General features: G+C 33.4%; 2 protein-coding genes across 3 annotated transcripts; both read right to left on the bottom strand.

The window, feature by feature from the left end:
* Positions 1–644: 644 nt before the first annotated feature.
* LOC110028949 (patatin-like protein 2) lies at positions 645–2694 on the bottom strand. Of its 2 annotated transcripts, none has more exons than XM_020731027.1 (6): positions 2411–2694; positions 2111–2292; positions 1700–1889; positions 1457–1618; positions 1039–1341; positions 645–923 (listed from the first exon to the last, which is right to left on the bottom strand). In XM_020731027.1, exons 1-6 carry the CDS (start codon positions 2540–2542, stop codon positions 678–680), a joined length of 1215 nt encoding a protein of 404 aa, XP_020586686.1. In that variant the 5' UTR covers positions 2543–2694; the 3' UTR covers positions 645–677. The 2 variants fall into 2 exon arrangements, with proteins under 2 accessions (XP_020586686.1, XP_020586687.1); XM_020731028.1 differs by having other exon boundaries at positions 2467–2547.
* Positions 2695–20858: 18164 nt separating this feature from the next.
* LOC110028973 lies at positions 20859–21672 on the bottom strand. Its single transcript, XM_020731060.1, has 2 exons — positions 21390–21672; positions 20859–21310 (listed from the first exon to the last, which is right to left on the bottom strand). Exons 1-2 carry the CDS (start codon positions 21637–21639, stop codon positions 21051–21053), a joined length of 510 nt encoding a protein of 169 aa, XP_020586719.1. The 5' UTR covers positions 21640–21672; the 3' UTR covers positions 20859–21050.
* Positions 21673–21883: the final 211 nt, after the last annotated feature.

The raw sequence follows: 21883 nt of genomic DNA, 5'->3' as shown, positions 1-21883 counted from the left end.
TATAAACAATACCTAAAAAAATTATTAAATAATTTTATCGTGATGACCGATTTTCATAATTTATGGGGCTACATTTTTCTATATTATCGGTTTATCACTATTCATGAAATGCGCAGAATTATATAAAAATGTTCCAAAAAAATATAGAAAAGTAGGTTCAGTTTTGATCTGGCCGTTTGAAAATTTGATGCCAGACTTTTATTTTACGGATCACATGACGCATTTAACCGAAGAGTTCACATGAATTAATACATTCAATTAAATTCTCGTGAACAAGAAACTAGGAGATGTTATTAAGAATGATCGGGGAACGTGTCAGGAGATATTCTGCAGGGTGGGGGATCAGTTCTCAATACGATCAACATGAGACTCTCTTTCAGGTTGGATATCGATCGAGTCATGGTTTACAAAACAATCGACAACTCTCATTGATCGAAATAGTCCCCGACCTTATTATATATGAATAACTTTGTATTTATCAAAGAGGCCACGTGAAAAATTAGTACTATGCTCTAATATATATGTATATGAATGTCCAGTATTATGCTCTCTATCTCTTAATCAAACTTATTTGAACCATACCAATATTTATGAAGTCAGTTTCAAAAAGAAGAAAAGGAGAAAGAACACAAATATTGCATACATAGAACAATACAAGAGGCAAACTTGATTATAGTTTAAGCTGCGACCGCCATTTTTGCACCATTAATCCTTCTCTTCCTTTCTCTGGAAAGCAACTTTGCAAAGTGAACGAGGGCTTCTTCATTCGTACCTCCACCTTTAATGGGTTCATATTTCCCAGTTTCTATGTTCACCTTCGATACAGGCTTCTGTATCAAATTCTCTCCAATCTTCACCAACTCCTTCAAGTTCTCCTCCGTTGAGATGTCCACAGATGATGTGTTTCCCATCAATGTGTCATCCTTTCCAATCAAATATTTCATCAAATTAATCTCTTTCTTAATTAAAAAAGCAGTAATTAAGTACTCTTTCATATAACTAATAATAATTTTTTTTTATCTGTAGATGCAAACATACCTGAATGCGAAGATAGTTCTGCTCCGAATTTTGAGTTTTGAAGAAAATGGAAGTCATGATATCAGCCATGTCTGTGCTTGATTGTGAATATATGTCGATGATAGGCTTGCCGCCATTGTTAAAAAGCCATCCAAACACTCCCCACTTGGCTGCGTCTCTCGCACTGTAGTACTCTTCGGCCTTTGCTGCTCCCGTACCGAGAGACAGAACAAGAAACTTACTGTATTCCACTGGTTTTATCGGAAAGTAATCTTGTCCTTCCTGGAATATATTCTTGCTCACCAAATTCATGGCAAGCAACGTCTGCATAAATTCATATACATACTTTAATTTCATCCCATCATGTTCAGCATATACATTTATACATATATATATAGACAATATATATACAGAGAGAAAGAGAGAGAGATTAAGTTACAGGGTTATTTGCGGCAAGTCCTCCATCGATGAGATTGAAGCTACGAGTATTGCCATTAGAGTCTTTAGTTTCGAAGTAGTGAGCAGGTAAGTAAGTTGGTGCAGCAGAGGTGCCAATGCAGATGTCTGATAAATAAGCATCTTTCAATGGAGCAGAATTTCCCTATAAATTAAAATGGAAATGATTAATATATAGTTGAGTTTAACTAATTAGGGATCAATTAAAAGAATTTTAATTAATTACCTGAAATGAGGAGAAGATGATGGGTTGAAGGAGTTTAATGTCAAAAGTTGGGATTACAACGTTGGTTAGCGTTTGATGCAGCTTTGTGTCTCCGAGGATATCTTTCAGCAGAGAGTGCAGGTACTTTCCATCATATTTCGGTCCAGAAATGGCGGTGAAAAAGCTTCTTGTATAGCGAAACAACCCCAATCTGCAGCAATTGTTTCATTTTTCTAATATTTATGCTTATATTCGACAACATTTATCTAATTAAGAGGCATAAAAATAAATTTCAAATATATGTTGATTATGAACTTCACTCATAAGATTAAGATCGAACTTCTAAGGATTCAAAATGAGTTCAAGCAGCAGATTTTAAACGGTTTTCCATCGCAAATATGTCTTAAATAAATTAATTAGGATTAAGCATACCTTTTTTGAGGAAAAATCTTAGGCGAATGCTTTAAATAGAAGTCATTAATATCTCTGGCCGAAAAAATAGGGCGATTGGTCTTATTAGGAGCCGTTAACATTGTGGTGACCAGACCACCAGTGCTTGTTCCAGCAATCACATCAAAATAATCTGCAATCCTCGCTTCCTCTCCATCAAGCTCCTACAATAATTAACCAACGCCTTTCTTAATTATAATTAATCAAACTAAATTATAAAAGCTAACTCATGATTTAAGCAGCTCATAATATATAATCAGGAAAAAAAGGTAATTTTCATACTTGAAGCTTGGATTCAAGAAAGGAAAGAATAGCTCCGGGGATGATTCCTCTCACACCTCCTCCATCTATGCTTAGAACAGTAACAAAGCTCCCCTGACAGCGAGGAGAGGCACATTCAATGTTAGCCGCCATTACTGAGCACCTCAAACCTTTGGAGCTTTTACTAAGTATAAGGATGATTATGAACCTTGTTGAAGATAATAGCAGACTGGTTTTGATTGTTTTGGCTATTGTGACTATGGTGATTAATTTATACTCCTCTCCTTTTACTATTTAGCGAGTAAAATAATTAGAAGCCGTCTGTTACTTGTCTTACACATTTTTCTTCTGAAATTTGAATTTGTCAAAACTGTGTTGGAGTTAAGTGTTCCAAGAAAATTTCTTCCACATTGCTTTGAACAAGACCATCTCAGCCAAGTTGTGTCGGTTCAGAAGTCTGGATCCATTTGGAAAAATATTGAATTTTTTATATAATATCCTTTCCTTATTGTTCTTTATTTTTAATTTTGAAGAGAGTCTAAGAATGAATACAACACAAATTACAATTACTGTTAACTTTTTAGTAGGGATTAAAGTACATACAAATAGAATTTTAGCTCCATGTTGTATACCAAATTACAGCCATACATAGGTATTTGAGAAGGTTTATACACTGATAAGACTTCAGGAAGCTATAAGGGCTCAAAGACCCATGAAACAGGCCAAGCCCATCTGCTCAAGTGGCTCGACCCAACCCACGTGCTGAAGTGGTCAAAGTAAGCCCACCTGCCAAAGCGGTCTCCAACTGCCATACCGATCAAATTTGAGTTCACAATGCCAAAGTGGTGGATGTTTAACTAGTCCGGGGCAAACCCCACCACTCAATTACATAAGACTACATGTGTCTATTTTTATTTATGACGCTATCTGATACCCACATTACGATCTTTTCATTTAGACATTGTGGACAAGCATAATACCGTATGTGATATAATTTTATAATTTTTTTTATCTTTCTTCCTTTTATGCATAATGGGAAGGATGACGACCTAAAAAGAGATGCTCATTCCAAATTAACTATTTTCTCTAGTTTTTTTTTTCAGGAATTCAAGAATGGAAGCAGGAACAAGAACCCTAAAAATACATCAACTCCGTAATTTCTTTCTAAACTAGAATCTCTCTAGGGTTATACCGACTCTCCATCCTAGAAGGATTCAACACATATATTCAAACAATTTCTTAGTTTAGGAAAGCTTAAAAAAGATAAAATAAGAAAAGTCAGCCGATCTACTTGTTGATATCATTTAAAACATGAATCAGTTTTGGGTTTTTGCACTTTAAAAAAATGGTAAATAACATGTTGCTTGCTCAGTTTAACCATAACTTGATAAGGATCATGTACTCTCATACATAAGCATATTGGTTCAAGGATTCACTGCCTCAAATAAAATACAAACTTGATAAGCATCATTTTTGGTCTAAATATCTATGTTAGGGAATGCATTAAAATAATGAAGATTTACATACATGCAACTCAATTCCTATGTATTTACATATCTCACACTGAGCTATAATTTTTAATATATGTATGTAATTACATAAAAAATGAGCGGTATGTATGTAAATGATCAGAACCATAGATTAATCAAGGGGAAGAAAGCAATGAAGATAATCGAATTCCTGAGGTTTTTATTTTTATTTTTAACCAAATATAAATTCTTATATTTTAAATTTTTGTATATTATAATTTTTTTATCGATTTTCTAAAAAAAGAATTAGATTACAAGCTACGAACTTGAGTCAGGACTAATTTAAATTTAAACAGCCAAGCTTTAGCGGCTAGTGTTCGGCTCGTTTGAAGTTACTCTTGTTCGAAATAGGCTCGTGCTCGAAATTGACTGATTAACAGTGTGTTCATGTTTGACACGATTTAAATATTCACTAAAATTAATTGGAAAAAATAAATGTCAGGTATTAGATTCAAACCCACACCAATTCTGCGCACTAGAAGACACATAATCAAATGACCTCACAAGCTGTAATGATTTAAATTTATATTTAAATATATATAATCTATTAACATATAAACAATACATATAATTTCTTTATTTCAACATAAATAAAAAAAAAAGTCAAACACAAGCAATTCACAAAAAATGAATTTTTTTGACAGCTTTAATGAGACATTACACTAAAATATCTGAATTGCCAGCTTAGCTAAAATACATATTACCTTTCTTTTTAATTTGTTTTGTTTTCCTTTTAAGAAGAAAATTCTTTGTAGACAAGGAAAGCTTGAAAGGGTTATAACAAATAATTAGTTAAAAAAAAAACAAAAACGAAATTAAAGGGTCAGCGGATGCAATCTAAACATGGGTCAGAACCATTTTCGGCGGTGCACGTTTAAAAATGGCATATAATATGTTGTTGCCTGCACGTCCAATAATTAGTCACCAAACTATATATATATATATATATATATATTTATCCAACAACACATATAAATAAAAAATAAGTAATAGGAAAGAGACATCTAAATTTCAACATGAAAAATCCTATAAAAGGAAAAAAAAAATCATGACCCCTACCTTAGTTGAAATGATCAAATATGTAAATATAAGTATATATGTACACGCTTCTCTTGAACTAGAGAATATGAAATTATAATGTCGATATACAATAGTAATTCAATAATAATAGAGAGTTGCAGGAGAAGAGAGGATGATGGTCGTGGACGGTGGCTATAACACAACCATCCATGAATATTGTAGGTTGTGGCTGTAGGGCCACCTTGTCTTAAAGGTCATGGTTGAGAGTCATGACAGCAGTTGGCCATGTAGGTCGTAGATGGTTGATTGAGAAGCGTTAGCTTGCCATAGAGACTGTAATAGAGAGTTACAGGAGTTGTAATATGTGTGGGTCGTACTTTGTCACATAGGCTGTGGTGGTGAGTTGCAATAATGTAAGTAGATTACAGAGGTTAGAGTTGAGACCTGCAACAACATCCGTGGGTCATAAAAACCAGAGTTGGGAGCTGTGTGAGCTGTAAGTCACGTAAGCCTTAGTTGGTCACATAAATCATAGTGGTGAGTTGCAATAACATTCGTAGGCCGCATGGATCAGAGTTGAGAGCTGCATGAGTTGTGAGTCATGCAAGTCGTAGTAGGTCACATAAGTCATAGCGGTGAGCTACAATAACGGTTGTAGGGCACAGAAACTGGAGTTCGGAGCTGCATGAGCTGTAGATCATGCAGGTTGTAGTTTAATCACATATGTAGTAGTGGTGAGCTGCAACAATCTCTGTAAATTACAGAGGTCGGAGTTGAGAGTTATATGAGTTGTGAGCCACTTAAGTCGTAGTTGGTCACACTGGCCATGGTGGTAGCTGCAATATCATCCGTAGGCCATATAGGTCTGAGTTTAAAACTATAATAATGTCCGTAAGCCACATAGGCCGAAGTTGGGAGCTGCGTGAGTTATAAGTCACTTGGCCATAGTTGGTCTCATATGTAGCAGTGGTGAGCTGCAATAAAGTCTGTAGACCGCTTATAATATGTATTTTAAATTAAGTTTGAATTGAAAGTCTTTAAATAGTTAATTGACTAAATTTCTTTCAAGTTAAACTAAATAAATTTTAAATATGAGCTGAAGTTTCCAATGGAATTGCCAGCTTAGCTAAAATACATATTACCTTAATTTTATTGTCATAATTTTTTTTTTCTCAATACCCATTACCTTATAATATGTATAAATGGTCTATTCAAATATTTATTGAAATGAATTTTTGCCCTCAACAACATATTCCTCCAATGAGGAAAAAAATAAATTATTTTTAAATCCAAATATCCAAGAGGTAGTACTTCGTATGATTGGTGCGGCCAATATATGGATCGATTAATTTATTATTATTATTTTTTATTATTGATCTCTCAACTTTAATCATGTCTTCATTTGAGGCCTTCTTGTTGTTAAAATAATTAACATATGATTTACGTTTAAAATAAGATTGACTAAGATTATTAAAAATATTTTCCTCACCTTCAAACAAAACAAATGATAAGAAGAAAGAAAATAGGCAAACAACTAGAATGTTATAATTGTCGAATCCTTTAGGAAGTATGGTCTCGTATCATTTGTCAATTCATAAAATCAAGAAGAGGCCTGTGTAAAAAAAGGTGTGGAAGAAGGCAGAGATGTGTTTTCTTTAATGAGATGATCATGGATAGAAGAGAAAGGGAGTCACACACACACAAAAGAGAGAGAGAGAGAGAGAGAGAGAGAGCGAGCGATAGAAAGAGAAAGAGTTCCATTTTTTTGCTCTCCCTCGAAGAGAATATTAAACTATGATACATGCGACATCAAATATGTTCATTATGTACAATGATATGAACGCCATATGACTCATAAATGATCATGGGCGTACGTTAAAACTTTGATGTTGATCCTCATTCAGTTGTTTGTCAATCTCGAGGACTACTAGCTGGGCGAACTAAGTAGACAAATTTACTTGTGAAAGCAACCGACGGCGCTCCGACACTTGAGGATGAATATTAAAGTCTTCTGTTGAGAAATTAGGGAGAAGAAAATAATAATCGACATAAATCCAGAAAAACACAAAGAGATTTACGAGTTTCTGCAAAGATGCCTACGTCCTCGGGAGCAGAGCGGCAACTTCCTTTTCAATATTAAGAAAAGAGTACATAATACAAGATTCAGCTCTCGGAGTCTCAGAGACTCACCTAGGGTTACAAACATGATATATATATAACCTTATAGTACAAGATGTAATTTCTTAAATTACCTCTGTACCAAATTGCGGGGTGTTGCCCCCGCACCCCCAACCCACATAATGAAACTCCCCCGATTGGATAGATCCTTCCGCTCCACTCAGCTCGTGGGCTCCGCTCCGCTCCAGCATCTGTCTCATTTATGGTATATGAGCCATACCTAACAAATCTCCACCTTGGCGAATATCCAGCCCCTTAGGAGAAATACATATCTCCAATAAATCTCCACCTTGGCGAATATCCAGCCCCTTAGGAGAAAATACATAATAGAATTTCTTATGCACCAATGTGGGTTGGGCCACCACTCTTTCGCTGCTCCCTCGCTGATCCTCTCAACTCACTAAATTCCAAGAGACACAACTCTTCAATTCCAAAAGACTTCATTTTATTTCAAGAGACTCCAAATTTTGGTATTATGAGTCATACTTAATAAATCTCCACCTTGGCGAATATCCAGCCCCGTAGGAGAAATATATATGCCCAACAAATCTCCACCTTGGCGAATATCCAGTCCCTTAGGAGAAATACATATGCCTAACAAATATCCAGCCCACGAGCGTTTAATATTCATCCTCAAGTGCCGTTTAATGAATGAAAAGGAACACTTGATAAGCGGTGAAATTTCTTTATAACTTGGCTGGCCATTCAACAAAAGCACAAGTTGTTTTTTACGAAATGGACATGTGTTATAAACAAAGATTACCCAAGAGGATTTTCTGCAAAATTTTTTTCTCAACGTCTTCTCTAAGCTTGATGGTTATATCAGAAGCAATGAACCCAGGAGCAACAACATTCACTTGAAGTATAATAATGCATAATTTAAAAGATTCAAACTAGATAAAATTATCTATAAAACAATCAATAAATTTACTGAATTTGTAAGATACATTGATATTTCTGCTTGCATATTCTCTAGTGATAGAATTAGTTAAATTACTAACCCCTGCTTTCACAGCACTCAAATTTTTCTACCAATATTGCCAACAAGACCAACAACAGAAGATATATTTATGGTCCTTTCATGCAGGAAAATTATAATAAGGTTAAGGCAGCAATTTTACCTAAAATTTGAGCATATTATTGACATATAGTAGTAGAAGCCTAAGTAACTAGAGATCAGACAATAAAAAATTAGTTACTCCCCAAATACAACAACATTTAAATTTCTCATTGTCAGCTGCTTCAGCTCCTACTGAAACAGAACTTCTTCAAATCAATAGATTACTAACCACAACCTCTCTTAATCCTCACCCGACACATCACATCTTCTAAGGCATGATAAAATGTTATTCAGCAAAATAAAAAAAAGGAGATTGATAAAAAGAAAAATGAAGATGGCAAAACAAAAAGGTGAAATAGCATCTTTATGACGAAATATCTTAACATCGAGGTGAAATATCCGATATATATCAATGAATTACTAACTGTTAGCACACTGAATGTGGAGATTTATACAAGATCTGATTTGCTGGGTATTAATTTGGAAGGCCACTTCTAAAGACCATTTACCCCTCTCTTATTTTGAAATCTACAAGCATTCAAATGAGAACAAGCCTTTCTTTCAAGTGATACTCCTCTATATTTGATAATCGAGCAAAGCTATACAAAAAAAAAGTTGAAGAGATCAAAAGTTGGATCTCTATAATTATATTTGTTACTAATCGGTGGAACTTAAGGTTTTTCCTTCTTTGGAGTTTTCTTTCACTCTCTTATAACTATAAAGTTTTGCTCACAACACATTACCCATCTAAACAAAACTCTTTTTGCTCTTTTATCCAATTTCTTATGGGATTGATGCACAAACTTTATTCTGTATATTATGTCTATAACGCGTATACTTGTGTGATTCATCAGTGTTTCATAGCATTTAGTTAGTATCATAATATGTGGGGCTCCCACTCTTTTTCAGTGGCCAAACAACGCATCTGTTCGGCCGCCAACCTCACCATCCTATATAACATCCCTCTTCACAAAGGCACAAGACACTTCGACTCTCAAACACTCTTCCTCCTATTCCTTTCCTTCCTCTGGCCTCCTCCTAAGTCCTTCAGCTTCCTCCCAGTGTAAGTCTTCTTCATTCTTCTTGTTCCTTTCTCTCCTTTACTTTCTTCCCCCGTCTTCTCCATTTGTTTCTTCTTCCAGTTCATTCCTCTGCTTTCCTTAGTTCTTCGTCTCCTAAATTTTCTTTTTCTTCTTGTACTTGTTTCTCCATGTATTTTCCATGAATGCTTATGAATATTCTCCATGTGATTAATACTTTCAAATTAGGTAGGCTCCATATGCTTTTCGTGTATCCATGCATGTGCAAATGAAATAATCTATTCATGTAATTCTCCCCATGTCTATGCTTATAAGTGTTAAATAATATTCATGTATTCTAAAGCCTTTTGACCCATGTGTAAGTAAAGAAAAATCAAATTTTCCTTGTGGTTTATAAACATGCATACGTGTAAGTAATTTCCATGTGTAAGTTCTTCAAATGCTAAGTATGTTAGCATAAAAATTTTCATGTATTTCCTCAACGTGATCCAAGCACAAAATAAATAAATAAATAAATAAATATACACATGCCTTTTCCTTGTGAAAATAAATTAATATTAATAAAATGTAATTTTGTGAGTACGTGTGGTCATAAAAAATGTATAAAATAACTTTAAAAAAATAAAACCTTCTAAGATATTAATTTTTAAACCATTTAAGAGAATATAAGATTAAAAACTTCAATTAAAAAAACATAAAATGACTTTTTAAGTAATTTAAAACTTTTTAACAGAAACTTAAAAAATATATATATAAAACTAAAAATTTTACAAAATAATATTAAAAAATTTAAAAATAATTTAAAATATCTTAAAGCTAATTTAAAAGTATTCTAAAACATTTAAAAACAATTTTAAAAATTTAGAGTAATTTAGAACGTTTAAAATTAAATTAAAAAATAATTCAAAATAACTTAAGACATTAAAAAAACTTAAAAAATAATTTAAAAGTAATTAAAGACATTTAAAAAAAATTAAAATAATTCAAAAAAATTAAAACAATTTAAAATAAAATAAAACATTCAAAAAAGAATAATTAAAAAAATATTAGAGTAATTTAAAATGTTTTAAAGAAAATTTAAACAATTTAAACTATTTTAAAAATAATTTAGAAGTAAATTAAAACAATTTAAAACATTTAAAAAATAATTTAGAAATAATTTAAAATATATTTAAAAGTTTAAAAATAATTTGAAGGTAATTTAAAGCAATTTTAAAACTATTTAGAAATAATTTAAGACAATTTAAAAATAATTTAAATAATTGAAAATAATTTAAAATAATTTAAAAAAACTTAAAAGTAATTTAGAACAATTTAAAAACAATTCAAAGCAAATTAAAATGAATTTAATTTAAAACAAATTTAAAAATAATTTAAGAATAATTTAAATATAATTAAAATTAATTAAAAAATATTTAAAATGAATTAAAATGAATTTAAAAAATAATAATCTTTTAAAAAAATAATTTAAAATACTTTTAACGATTTTTCAAAACTAGTTTTAAAAACAACTCAAAATCAATTTGGAATAGCCTAAAACAAATTTAAAAATAATTTAAAATAACTCAAACTCTTAAACTAAATGAAATCATAAAACACTTAAGCTAGATAAAGTCTTAAAAATACTTAAAACTTATTGAAATAAAGTAATAAGACACTTAAATTAAATAAGAAAAAATTAAAATATTAAAATAACTTTAAACTAAATTAAATAACTTAAGATAACTTGAACACTTAGACCAAATAACCTAAGATAGTTTTATTACTTAAAACTAAGTAACCTACAATAAGTTGAACACTTGAACTAAATAACTAAAAATAACTTCAACACTTCAAGTAAAATATTAAGTCACTTAAACTAAAATAAAATATTTGAACTTGTAAAATAAAGTTTATATAACTCAAACAATTTAAACATTTAAATTTTTTCAATTACTTGAAATTCAATAATAGTTAGAAGACACTTTAACTTTCAATCATATAGGCTTGCCATTGTCATATGATATAAAACTTCACACTAAATACTGAAAATTAAACTTAAGGACAAACCTAAATAGAGAACAACTACTAGAAAACCACATGCAAAACATCAAACCTAGAGAAAACTCGAACTGTCATATCGATTGACAAACATATGAGCTTGAACAAACTACAAATTAAAAATTAAATCTTAAACAAAAGTTTAAAATGCACCAACTTAAATAACGTGAATCACCACCTAAGTAGATCAACTATGAATCATAGGTTAGCCGACATATACATAAAATCCATGATCTCACATATCTTAAATTAGTCTAGACCATAAGCACAAGTTAGACTACTAAGTATCCTAGTTTGTGATAAAGACTAGGACCTATAAAACAAACAATCTTAACATCTGAAACAATGTAGACGCCTTAAGATGATTAAAGACTAGGACCTATAAAACAAATAATCTTAACATCAAAGTATCTTTAACTAAGAAATTATACACTTGCAATTGTTATGACACTAAGTAAAGATTTATAATTATAAGGTTGGTTTATAGTTGAAGGAAATCAATGTGCTCGAAACAATGGATATTTATTGACAACTTGAATAAGGTGTTATTCCCAAATTTAGGTCAACCCACCTATTTGAACTTATTGTATAATCCGGGTTTATGTAAAAATTAGGGTTTTACCTCCATCAAGAAATCCTTCACACTCAACTCTATCCCTTAGTTTAGAAATATTTTCAAACCTTTCAAAATCATTCTTTCAAACCTATCTTTCCAATCCAAATCTTCAAAATTAGCCTTCACAATTCAAACTTCCAAACCTAAACTCATTCAATTGATTTCAACCCCTTTGCCTTTATCTTGATTTTAACTAAACTCAAACTCTTCAACCATTACCAAGTCTAAATTTCTTATCGAAAACACTTCTACCAAAAAATATTAAATTTCTTTTCTTGAGTTTTTTTGTGACATACTGTTATTGTATTTTAAGTCTCAATCTTTGAGCTCAATTATTTCAAAATTCTAAATTTAGAGCAGTTCATCACCCGTTACAATTCTAAATTTGAGATGTACAACTGTGAAATTCTAAATAATATGAGTCAATATTTTTATCGAAAGTTTTCTCTGGAGTTCTCACCTATAAGGATGTAATTAACTATGTAATATTATTCTTGTAGGGACAGTAAATTCCAAAATAAAAACTATATCTTCTATCCATAAGGTAGGGAAAAAACTGCTGTTTAACATAAATTCATAAATCTTGAAGATTTTCAGCATCCAAATAATTATATCCATTTCATTTCTCCTCTTGGGATGATATATTATTCTTTAACTTCTATATCCATCAATTAGATTGAAATATTTCAAGATTTGTGGCAGATTGTCACAAAAAAAAGAAGAACACTCTAATACACTGGAGCTTGAATGGGAGTCCACTGCTGCCGAGTTACATACACATACCTATTAGAGACAGTCAGACCACTAGTGGATTAACTCTAGATTTGAGATAACAAATGTAAGATAGTTGTAAGAAAAAGTCGTTGTTCAGGAATAGTTTTCGCGATTGGCCTGTTAAGTAGCTCTTATTTGAATCATTCATTAGCAAGCTAGCTTTGCACGAACAAAAAATTTTAAGCTCGAATTATAAACCAGCCGAACACGAATAACCCTTTGTTTGATCATGATTGACTGATATATATTTTTGTGTTTGTGTGTGTGTATTTAAATTAAGGAATGTCGAAGGCTATTATACGAGCTCCGACTGTCCCTCATGCGCCTAAGAATTCGAGCACTACACCCTACACTTAGGGTGAATTAAACCCCAGATCAGAGAGGACTTACAACTGACAAGCAGATGCCTGACCAACTGATCTGAGTATGTGCCGCATATATATATATATATATATATATATATGAGTTTATATCATACAACTCGTGTGGACATATGGCACTACACATTTTATTAGATAAGAATGATGGAAATTCAAATCCAACATCCTACATCTACTTTTTCAATTAATTTAAATTAATCAATTCAAGCTGAGCACAAGTTGGAAAACGAAAAAAAAATATTTTTGCAAGTAGATACAAGCGGACTATTCACAAATCATTTTGAATGCAAGCAAATTTTTGGCAAAAAAAATATAAATGGGTTGAACACGAACACATGTTGTTCAACTCGCTCTAACTCGAATTGTTTACACCCCTATTGATCGGGCACATTTTCTGTCCGGACACCTGACGTACCTCTACGTGCGGCGCAGGGTATTCCTGAGTTATTTTCAGGTTATTTCTAGGTTATTTTCAATATTCCCGAAATAACCCAAAAATAAAGACTGCGGGTTATTTCTGGGTTATTTCGGGATTATTGAAAATAATCCAGAAATAACCTAAAAATAACTTACGAATACCATGTGCCACACGTAGAGCTACGTCAGGAGTCTGCATAGAAAAATTTTTGCTACTGATCATTATGCGCCCAATTTTTTTCTATTTTTCTAGTACATTTGTTCACATAAAAAGAGTAACTTTATAAAATTGCTCATTTCATTAATATTGTATTCTATTTTTTGTCGTGTTGATATAACCAATTTGCCGGTCTGATTGCGATTGATATATTTTAAACATTAATATAGCTTTTAATCCTATTGTATTTAGTATTTGAAATACATTTTAGTTTATTTTAACTCCTAAATAAATCGATTGCACTTCGGAATTGCATCTCGATCCCTCATGGACTTCTGAAGGCCCATTATATTCAAACGCAATGTTGACCATCCAATAGGCTTGCCCATTTTTAAACTTGGCCCATATTTTGTTTCAAGAAATTACTTACAATGTAATTAACCTGTCTGCGAAAAATGAAATTTGGGGTATCTCCAATTAAAATTAATACAAGATATGCGATATTTATGATAATATATTAATTTTATTATTTTCTATGATGGTAACTATATCTTGCAGAAAATAATTAATTATGATTTTTTTAATTTTTTTTTTATTTTATTAGTACTAAAAAAGATTTGACATTTCAACTTCATGTTTAATAATCAATGCAGAAATTCAGGCAAGATATACAAAAACTTAAAAGTTATTACTTGTAAGGGTTCAATAGAAGGAAAATGAATGTTGAAGCTAATTGCAAGCTATTTGTCTAATTACATGAAAATATTATATAAATTTGGAAGCTATTTATTGCGTTGATCTCGAATCGAGTTCTCATAAGATGTCCTCGCAAGATGTGGCTTCTAGCGAATACGACAATCTTGGATCGAAGTGATCAAAAGAGAGACTTAGCCGAGGCGTTTTCAAAATATCAACTAGTTGATCGTGGGTTGAAGCAGTATGATACGATTAGAGAACCACCCGCTAATTTTTTTTTTCACGAATATCTATAATGATGGTCAAAGTGAATGTGCTTCATATTAGAGTAGAATATTGGATTAGCACACACATTTGTTACTCCTAGGTTGCTACATAGTAGACGAGGAGTTGGAGGGACTTTGATGTGGAGCTCTTTGAGGAGGTTAATTAGCCAACATATTTCAATGGTCGTCCTGATAATTGCAATATACTTTATTCTACTTTTGTAGATGATATTATATTAGTATTCCATGAAAAATGTCATAATCAAAATCTCAAAAAAGATAATGAGAATTTGAAGAAAAAAATAAGTTTTTTTAATCGATAACTTTATGCTAACTACAGTCATAAAGGAGCTCAATTCAATCTCCTCCACCATAGATAAAATTTGTAAGTCTTGGTAACTCTATTTAGTTGTTGTATAACTAATGACCAATAATGAGCCATAGATATATGATTTATTTCTCATAAGTTAGATTTATAAAAAATGCTCTTATAATAAGACCAGAGTAGGACAAAAATTTTAGGTTGATTCCTGTTATTCTTCTTCATCATAGATTGAAATTTTTTATTTATATTTTGACCAACAATGTAAAAATTATAGTAGATTTCATATAACTTCCTCTTTCATTATATGGTAGCCATTGAAAAATATTTAGTTGAAGCTAAAAAGCTTAGTTAGGATAGGACTAGAATTATCTTAAAGTCCTAGAAGTCCACATTGAATTTATAATGATAAATTTCTCTTAGTTTTGATCCGTGCCCTCATTATAAGATCCATATGAGAGTTTATCATCACATTAGTTTCAAATTAATCACATTGGTAATTTAAAAGTTTATTGTGATACAAGGGGGCAAGCACCCAATCACCTTAATCATTTTGGTACAACTATGTTTCTAGTGCATGATTTGGGTCATTGTGATTCAAATCATGGCACTTTTTATACATTTTGAGTAAAAATTTGTTGAAAATAAACTTTTGATAATCTTGAAATTAGTTTTGAAAATTTTTAATTTATATACTTGCATCATAGTTCGTGCTTGATTGATGAATTTATTAATGATATAACAAAATATAACATAACTTTCTAAAATCTTTATTTGAGAATATTTTTAATAACTAATCAACATACTTTTGGGGAATAATTTCCTTAACCTTTTAGATTTAATTAAAAATCACTAAATATAAAGATATTTTGATTCAAGCAATAACATTATTGTGAGAGAGAGAGAGGGAGGGAGAGGGAGAGGGAGAGTGAGAGAGGGGATCTTACAAAACAAATCATAATGGAGAAGTTTCAAATATTTTATTTAGGAAGAAAATATAAAGAGAGCCTATATCAATAATGTCTTCAAAATGGCAATAAAATGCTAAAAATTAGAAATAAATTGTTAAAAAAATGTTTATAAATCACTAAAATTTGATTACATGCCAGTGAACCATTCATTTTGAGTTTGAGAAGCAACTAAATAATAATTTAGTGATTAAAGTGTGCTTTAAATTTTGCTCTCCTACTTGGAAAGAAGCCTCCTATTAGAACTTCCATGCACCTTATTCTAACTGATTATTTTTGCCAACCCAATGTACTTCATCACTTCTAGAGTCTTTGCTAATCCATCCTTAGGGTGATCTCTTCTCTATCCTAATTGGGCAATTGAAAGCCCAATTTAGAAGGGAGTTCATAGATCCAATATATCACTATCCTATATCTTTTGCTTATAATTTGTGTCACCAGGTCACTCAATGAAATCAATCATCCACTCAATACTAAAAAATTAGAAAAAAATGGTATATCTTCAAGTAAATTAAAATTTAAATTTTATCCAACAAAAACAAAATGATTTACGTGAATTTTTCATCATTAAATATTAAATTCAAAATGATGATACCATATGATTGAAGAAAAAAATCTCTTTATATATATATATATATATATATATATAGCTTTCGTTTATAGTTAACTCTAAATGCTTGAGAGGGAAGTGGAAAAGTTCTTTAATAACCCTTACTTTTGACAAAAATTATGGAAGTGGCCTTAATTATTTAGATAGGTAGCAAGAAAATATTTACTGCAAAACCAAAAAAATTAAATATGTGAAAAGTGAGTGATTTCAGCAATTGAATGTAGAACCATTTAGGTGCATTGCAAGAGGAGCCTGTATTTTTTGAGTTTGGGGAGAAAGCCTTTGACAGTACATTCATCATTATTTCATAATAAAACGTATAATTGTTGAATCCAGAGCTGTCTGAGAGACACGCATAAGGAATAGAACGTTAGAGAGAGGAAAATAGCATAAAGAGCTTAGTAATCAATTGTTAAATCGTGTAATCATTATTCATGAAATGAGCCCTTATTTATAGGAATGAGATTGTAAAGTTATATTTTCTACCCCTAGTAAAGTACGTACAATGAAAGGTATTTTGGACAATACATAATTATAAGGCTGATAGCCTGAAATGGTGTCCGACCAGATATCGTCGGAAGCCTGAGATGTCGCCCGACCAGATTTCGTGCCTAGCAGCCTTGCTCGGGGAGCGTGAGGCAATGAACGTCCGGGTCATTATCTGAATGGTTATGGCCGAAGGGTGAATCAGGAGGCCCCTTCTGACGAATTTAAATCTAGATTGCTTTTACCATTCATAAGACCTGGTTGAGAAATGCCGGCTGATTCACCCATGTGAAGTTAGTATCAATAACACTTTGGTAGGATGGTCGAGATCCATCCATCTTCGGACTATTTATGGGCTCAAAAATTGTTTCTGGGGGGTCATGAGCCGTCACGTCATCTTCTTTATTAACCGTTTGATCCGCTTCAAATTCGTGCTAACAAATTTTTGATGTACAATCACATTGGTTAAATGAATTTCGATAAAATTTATATATTATTTTGCGTCATTCTTTTATTTCCATACATTCCACCCAATTCCTCTGTTTTTATCCATATATATTTGAAGTTTAGGCATCAAATTTGTAGATGCATAGAAATTAAGCGGCAAATAAGTAAATCATATAAAAGATAAATAGGGAAGTCGGACCACCTAATAAATCAGCGGATCAAATTAAAGTCAGTGGGCACATGAAAGATCCATAGAAATTAAGCTTTATGTAAATCTTCTAATATGATGAAAGGACACGTTGTAAATACCTCAGCAGAGCAAATTGAAGTCGGTTGGGCGCATGGACTTTAATGCGACAACGCCCACATGGTAATATCGCCATGCTATTGATTGCTGATATTCAGATGTACGAGATAACTTATGTCGATACGTTTAGGTAAGGAGAAAATATTGCGTTCGGAGTCTGGACATAAGCTGCATGCAGAGTCCGAGATCACGTTCATACTGGAGTTGGGTAGCCTTGAATCACAACCACATGTCATGTTCCGCCATATCCTAGAAATTGACAATACCCTCATGGGATGGAAGGTTCTAGAGAAGACCAAAATATAGAGAGGCATTCAAGGGACTCTAGAAGATTTCACCACATTCCAGAGAATGCTAAACAGAAAGTTCTATAGCTATATATATGTACATAAGAGAGGAGTGTAGAACTCTCTAGAAACTAGAACAATCTAATGTATTCGAAATGTTCTCTTGATTTGGAGGGGGCTATAAATAAGAATCACTCCCTTCATTTGTAATCACCTAAGAAAGCATTCAAGCGTTCAAGTGTTGTAATTATTCTTCTTATTGAATTATTCCTTTCTCAAATACTTCTCCGTACTTTTCTTTTTAGAGTGTTTTGTGTTTTCAAGTCCAAATATTGCGAGGATATTAGGCTGATTTAGTGCTAAAAAAGAGCGTTAAAGTCGTACAAATGACTAGAAAAAAAATAGCCCGTGACAGTCGGTGTCAGAGCTAATTTCGAAGGTATGACAAAGAGCGTCAAAGGACACACAATGGAGTCTGAAGCCACTAACGTGGAATCATCTCAACAATGGCAAGGTCGTCTGGAGCAACGAGACACAGTCGCATCCAAACCACATGGGAGGTCCAAGGAGATCATGCATGACTTTGATTCGCGCCTTGCTCGGTTGGAGGAGGCAATGAATGGCGTGGAGACCCGAATAGATGATTTTGACTAAAGGGTTGATGGACTCGAGGAGGAGGACATCACCATCCATTCAACAATCAAAGGCATGATGCCCCAACTAGAGGAGTCTTTAAGGGACCAAATGGCTAAGATGCGGGAGGACTTGAAAGGAGAGCTCCAAGAAGTACGAAGAACCCATGAAGAAGAGATGAGCAACGTACGTGCTAGTTTGGAGAAAATGCATGGGGACATCTCGCTATGTAAGAGGGCACTAGTGACACCCACCAACCATCGCACATTCAAAGCTAAGAGGATTGAAGCTCCAAAATCAAAGAGTTTTGGAGGAGCTCACAACGCAAAACAAGTTGACAACTTCTTATGGGGACTGGAGCAATACTTCGGATCGATGGAGATTGCGGATGAAGAGGCAAAAATACAATTTGCTACGATGTATCTCTTAGACATTGTTATGCTATGGTGGAGAAGAAGATGTGAAGATATTGCCAAAGGTATGTGCACCGTATCTACCTTCAATGACTTCAAGAGAGAGCTAAAGAGGCAATTCTACCCTGTGAATGCAGAGGATGAGGCTAGAGCCTAATTGCGAAGGCTCAAGTGAGAGAGATCGATTCAGGAGTACATTAGGGAGTTCACTAGATTGGTCCTTGAAATCCTTGACATGTCTGACAAGGACGTTCTATTTAACTTTATAGATGGACTTCAACAATGAGAGAAGACCGAGCTTAGCAGGTAAGGAGTACAAGATCTCACTACCGTCATCGCTGTTGCGGAAAGCTTGGTCGACTATATAAAGGATTTCATAAAGATAAATGATAAGAAGAGTAACTAAGTCAAAGAGGGGGAAGATAAGGATCAACATACGAAAGAGACCTGCCACTAATCGACTTCATCCAAGGCGAGAGACAAATGGAAGCCTAAGAATGCCAAAGCCAAATAACATAGCAATTGCTTCCTTCGTGAAAGACCTCATTAGGTGAGGAATTGTCCTCAAAAGAAGGCTTTGAACTCTTTCCTTGCAAGTCATTAAGAGGAAAAGGTAAGCGATATGACAACACAGGTGGGGGTTATACAACTGCTGAAAGAGATGCAAGCTCCAGTAAAACTCCAAGTGAAGTGGTTACTCTTTTTAGAGATAGTAATAGACGAGAAGACCACTTGAGCAATGGTGGACACGTGCGCTTCTCACAACTTCATCTCCGTGGAAGAAGCAAAGAAATTGGGTTTGCAAACGACTAAAGGAGGAGATTTCATCAAGATAGTCAACTCAGCAGTAAAGTCAATCCATGGATTAGTCAAAGGAGTAAAGACTAGTATTGGAACGTGTTCAGGTATCTTAAACTTCTTTGTTATTCCAATGGATGATTTTAAAATTGTTATGGGATGAACTTCTTGAATCAAGGAAGAGCATTCCTAATGTACTTTGCCAATAGCGTGTGCATCATGGAAGGCATCCAAGCTTGCTTGGTACCAACAATAAGAGCTAGCAAGCAGGAAGACAACATGCTATTAGTCGTTCAATTTAAGGAGAACATTCCACAAGATAAGGGAAGTCACTTGGCAAGGAAAGTGGTACAGACCCAAAAAGACTTTCCAAGGGAAGTGGTGGAGGTTCTTAAAGAACTATCACCAAGAATTGAGAAAGTTCATTGGATTAGCCTGGAGCCAAAGACCGAGTCACCGGCCATGAAGTCTCACTACATGGCAACCCTCCCCCATGCGTCCAAAAAAAAAAAAACCAAGTTTGTCAAGAGCAAATAAAGGAAGCTGGTCTGAGTGCCAATGGAAAGCCGCAATGAGGGCATTGCGAGCTTAAGTAGGGGAGAGTGTCACGTTCCACCATATTCTAGAAATTGGCAAGACCCTCATGAGATGGAAGGTTCTAGAGAAGGTCAAAATATAAAGAAGTATCCAAGAGACTTTAGAAGATTCCACCATATTCCGGAGAATGCTAAACAAAAAATTCTAGAGTTTTGTATGTACATAAGAGAGGAGTGTAGAACTCTCAAGAAACTAGAATAATCTAATGTATTCTAGAATATTTCATTGGGCTTTGATAGGGCTATAAATAAAAGCCCCTCCCCTCGTTTATAATCACAAAAAAAAAGAAATATCTTTAGATAAGTTGGCTTGATTCGGCTACATTACTCGACATATTGGAAAGTAGATCATTATTTTCATTTTTTTTAATGATAAACTTTATTATTATCCAAAAAAATATCATATTGTTAGCAAACAATCTTATTAATAATTGCAAGCAAATCTTACTTTAGCAGTCATATTAAAGCAGAATCACAAAAGCTTAAGCCTAAACAACTCTCCCAAAGATCATTAACTCGCACATAAAAGTAATTAATTAGAGATCGATAGAGAGCGAAAGCAGAACAAATCAAGACAAGAGCATGCACGCACTGCATCTTCCCTGACTTCTAAAACCCTAATCAGCCCACGCAGCGTTTGACAGGACGAACGAAGAACCTCATGAGACCAGTCGAGCAATGGAAGCCCTGCTTCTCCCCACACACGAAGTAGTAATTCTTCCTCTTCCGGAGCACAAACTCCAACCCTTCTCCTCCTCCCTGCATCACATTCCCAACCACCTGCGCTCTCTTCAAGTCGCACCCATTAAATCTCTGCAAATCCTTCACCAAATACACGCTGTGTGCGTGCGTTGTGGCGTTCGGAGGATCGTACTTGAACACTGCAGCCATGATTAATTTCCCTAAGCACAACCAGGACAGAATATTTGAGGGACAGAGTTTCAGAAAAAGGGAGTTTACCGAGGGTGTCGTTGAGATGGAAAGGTGCAGTTTTGAGAGCCCAATCAGTGTAGTTGAATCCGAAAGTCCAGTTCAGCGCTCCTCCGACATTAATCTTAGCAGCAAAAGCTGTTCCTGGAACGTTGGAACAGAGGAGGAGGAGAAGGAAGGCTTGAAGCAGAGAAAACGTAGCCCCCTCCAGCTTCCCTGCTGCCATGGATGAGCTGTTGGTTGGTTGAGAGATGGGGATGAGGACCAGGGATTGGAGCATTTATAGCTGAGTTTGAAGAAATTCTTATAAATAGTTTGAATTAATTTACATTTTTCTAGTGGGAATGCTAAGTATATAAATTAATATGACAGATTTAGTGGGATTCTCTTTTTCTAGATTGGACTTAATTATGGGACTGAGAGTTGAAGTCTGAAACCATCAAAAGTCTCTGAATATCAAACCACTAAGACTTTTGGATTATTTTTATTATTTTTCTTCTTTTGAACTATCCGCTTCATTTGAA

This window comes from Phalaenopsis equestris, unplaced genomic scaffold, assembly GCF_001263595.1.
Source record: "Phalaenopsis equestris unplaced genomic scaffold, ASM126359v1 Scaffold000540, whole genome shotgun sequence".
Taxonomy (NCBI): Eukaryota; Viridiplantae; Streptophyta; class Magnoliopsida; order Asparagales; family Orchidaceae; genus Phalaenopsis; species Phalaenopsis equestris.
This window is presented reverse-complemented; position numbering and strand designations above follow the sequence as displayed.

Bases quoted from the DNA above. Each gene is read 5' to 3' on its own strand.
- LOC110028949 (XM_020731027.1), bottom strand. From the start codon at position 2,542: ATGGCGGCTAACATTGAATGTGCCTCTCCTCGCTGTCAGGGGAGCTTT. The intron at 2,293-2,410 runs GTATGAAAATTA...TAATTATTGTAG, and splicing joins TTCTTGAATCCAAGCTTCAA to GAGCTTGATGGAGAGGAAGC. The intron at 1,619-1,699 runs GTAATTAATTAA...TTTAATTTATAG, and splicing joins TCATCTTCTCCTCATTTCAG to GGAAATTCTGCTCCATTGAA.
- LOC110028973 (XM_020731060.1), bottom strand. From the start codon at position 21,639: ATGCTCCAATCCCTGGTCCTCATCCCCATCTCTCAACCAACCAACAGC. The intron at 21,311-21,389 runs GTAAACTCCCTT...TCATGGCTGCAG, and splicing joins CCATCTCAACGACACCCTCG to TGTTCAAGTACGATCCTCCG.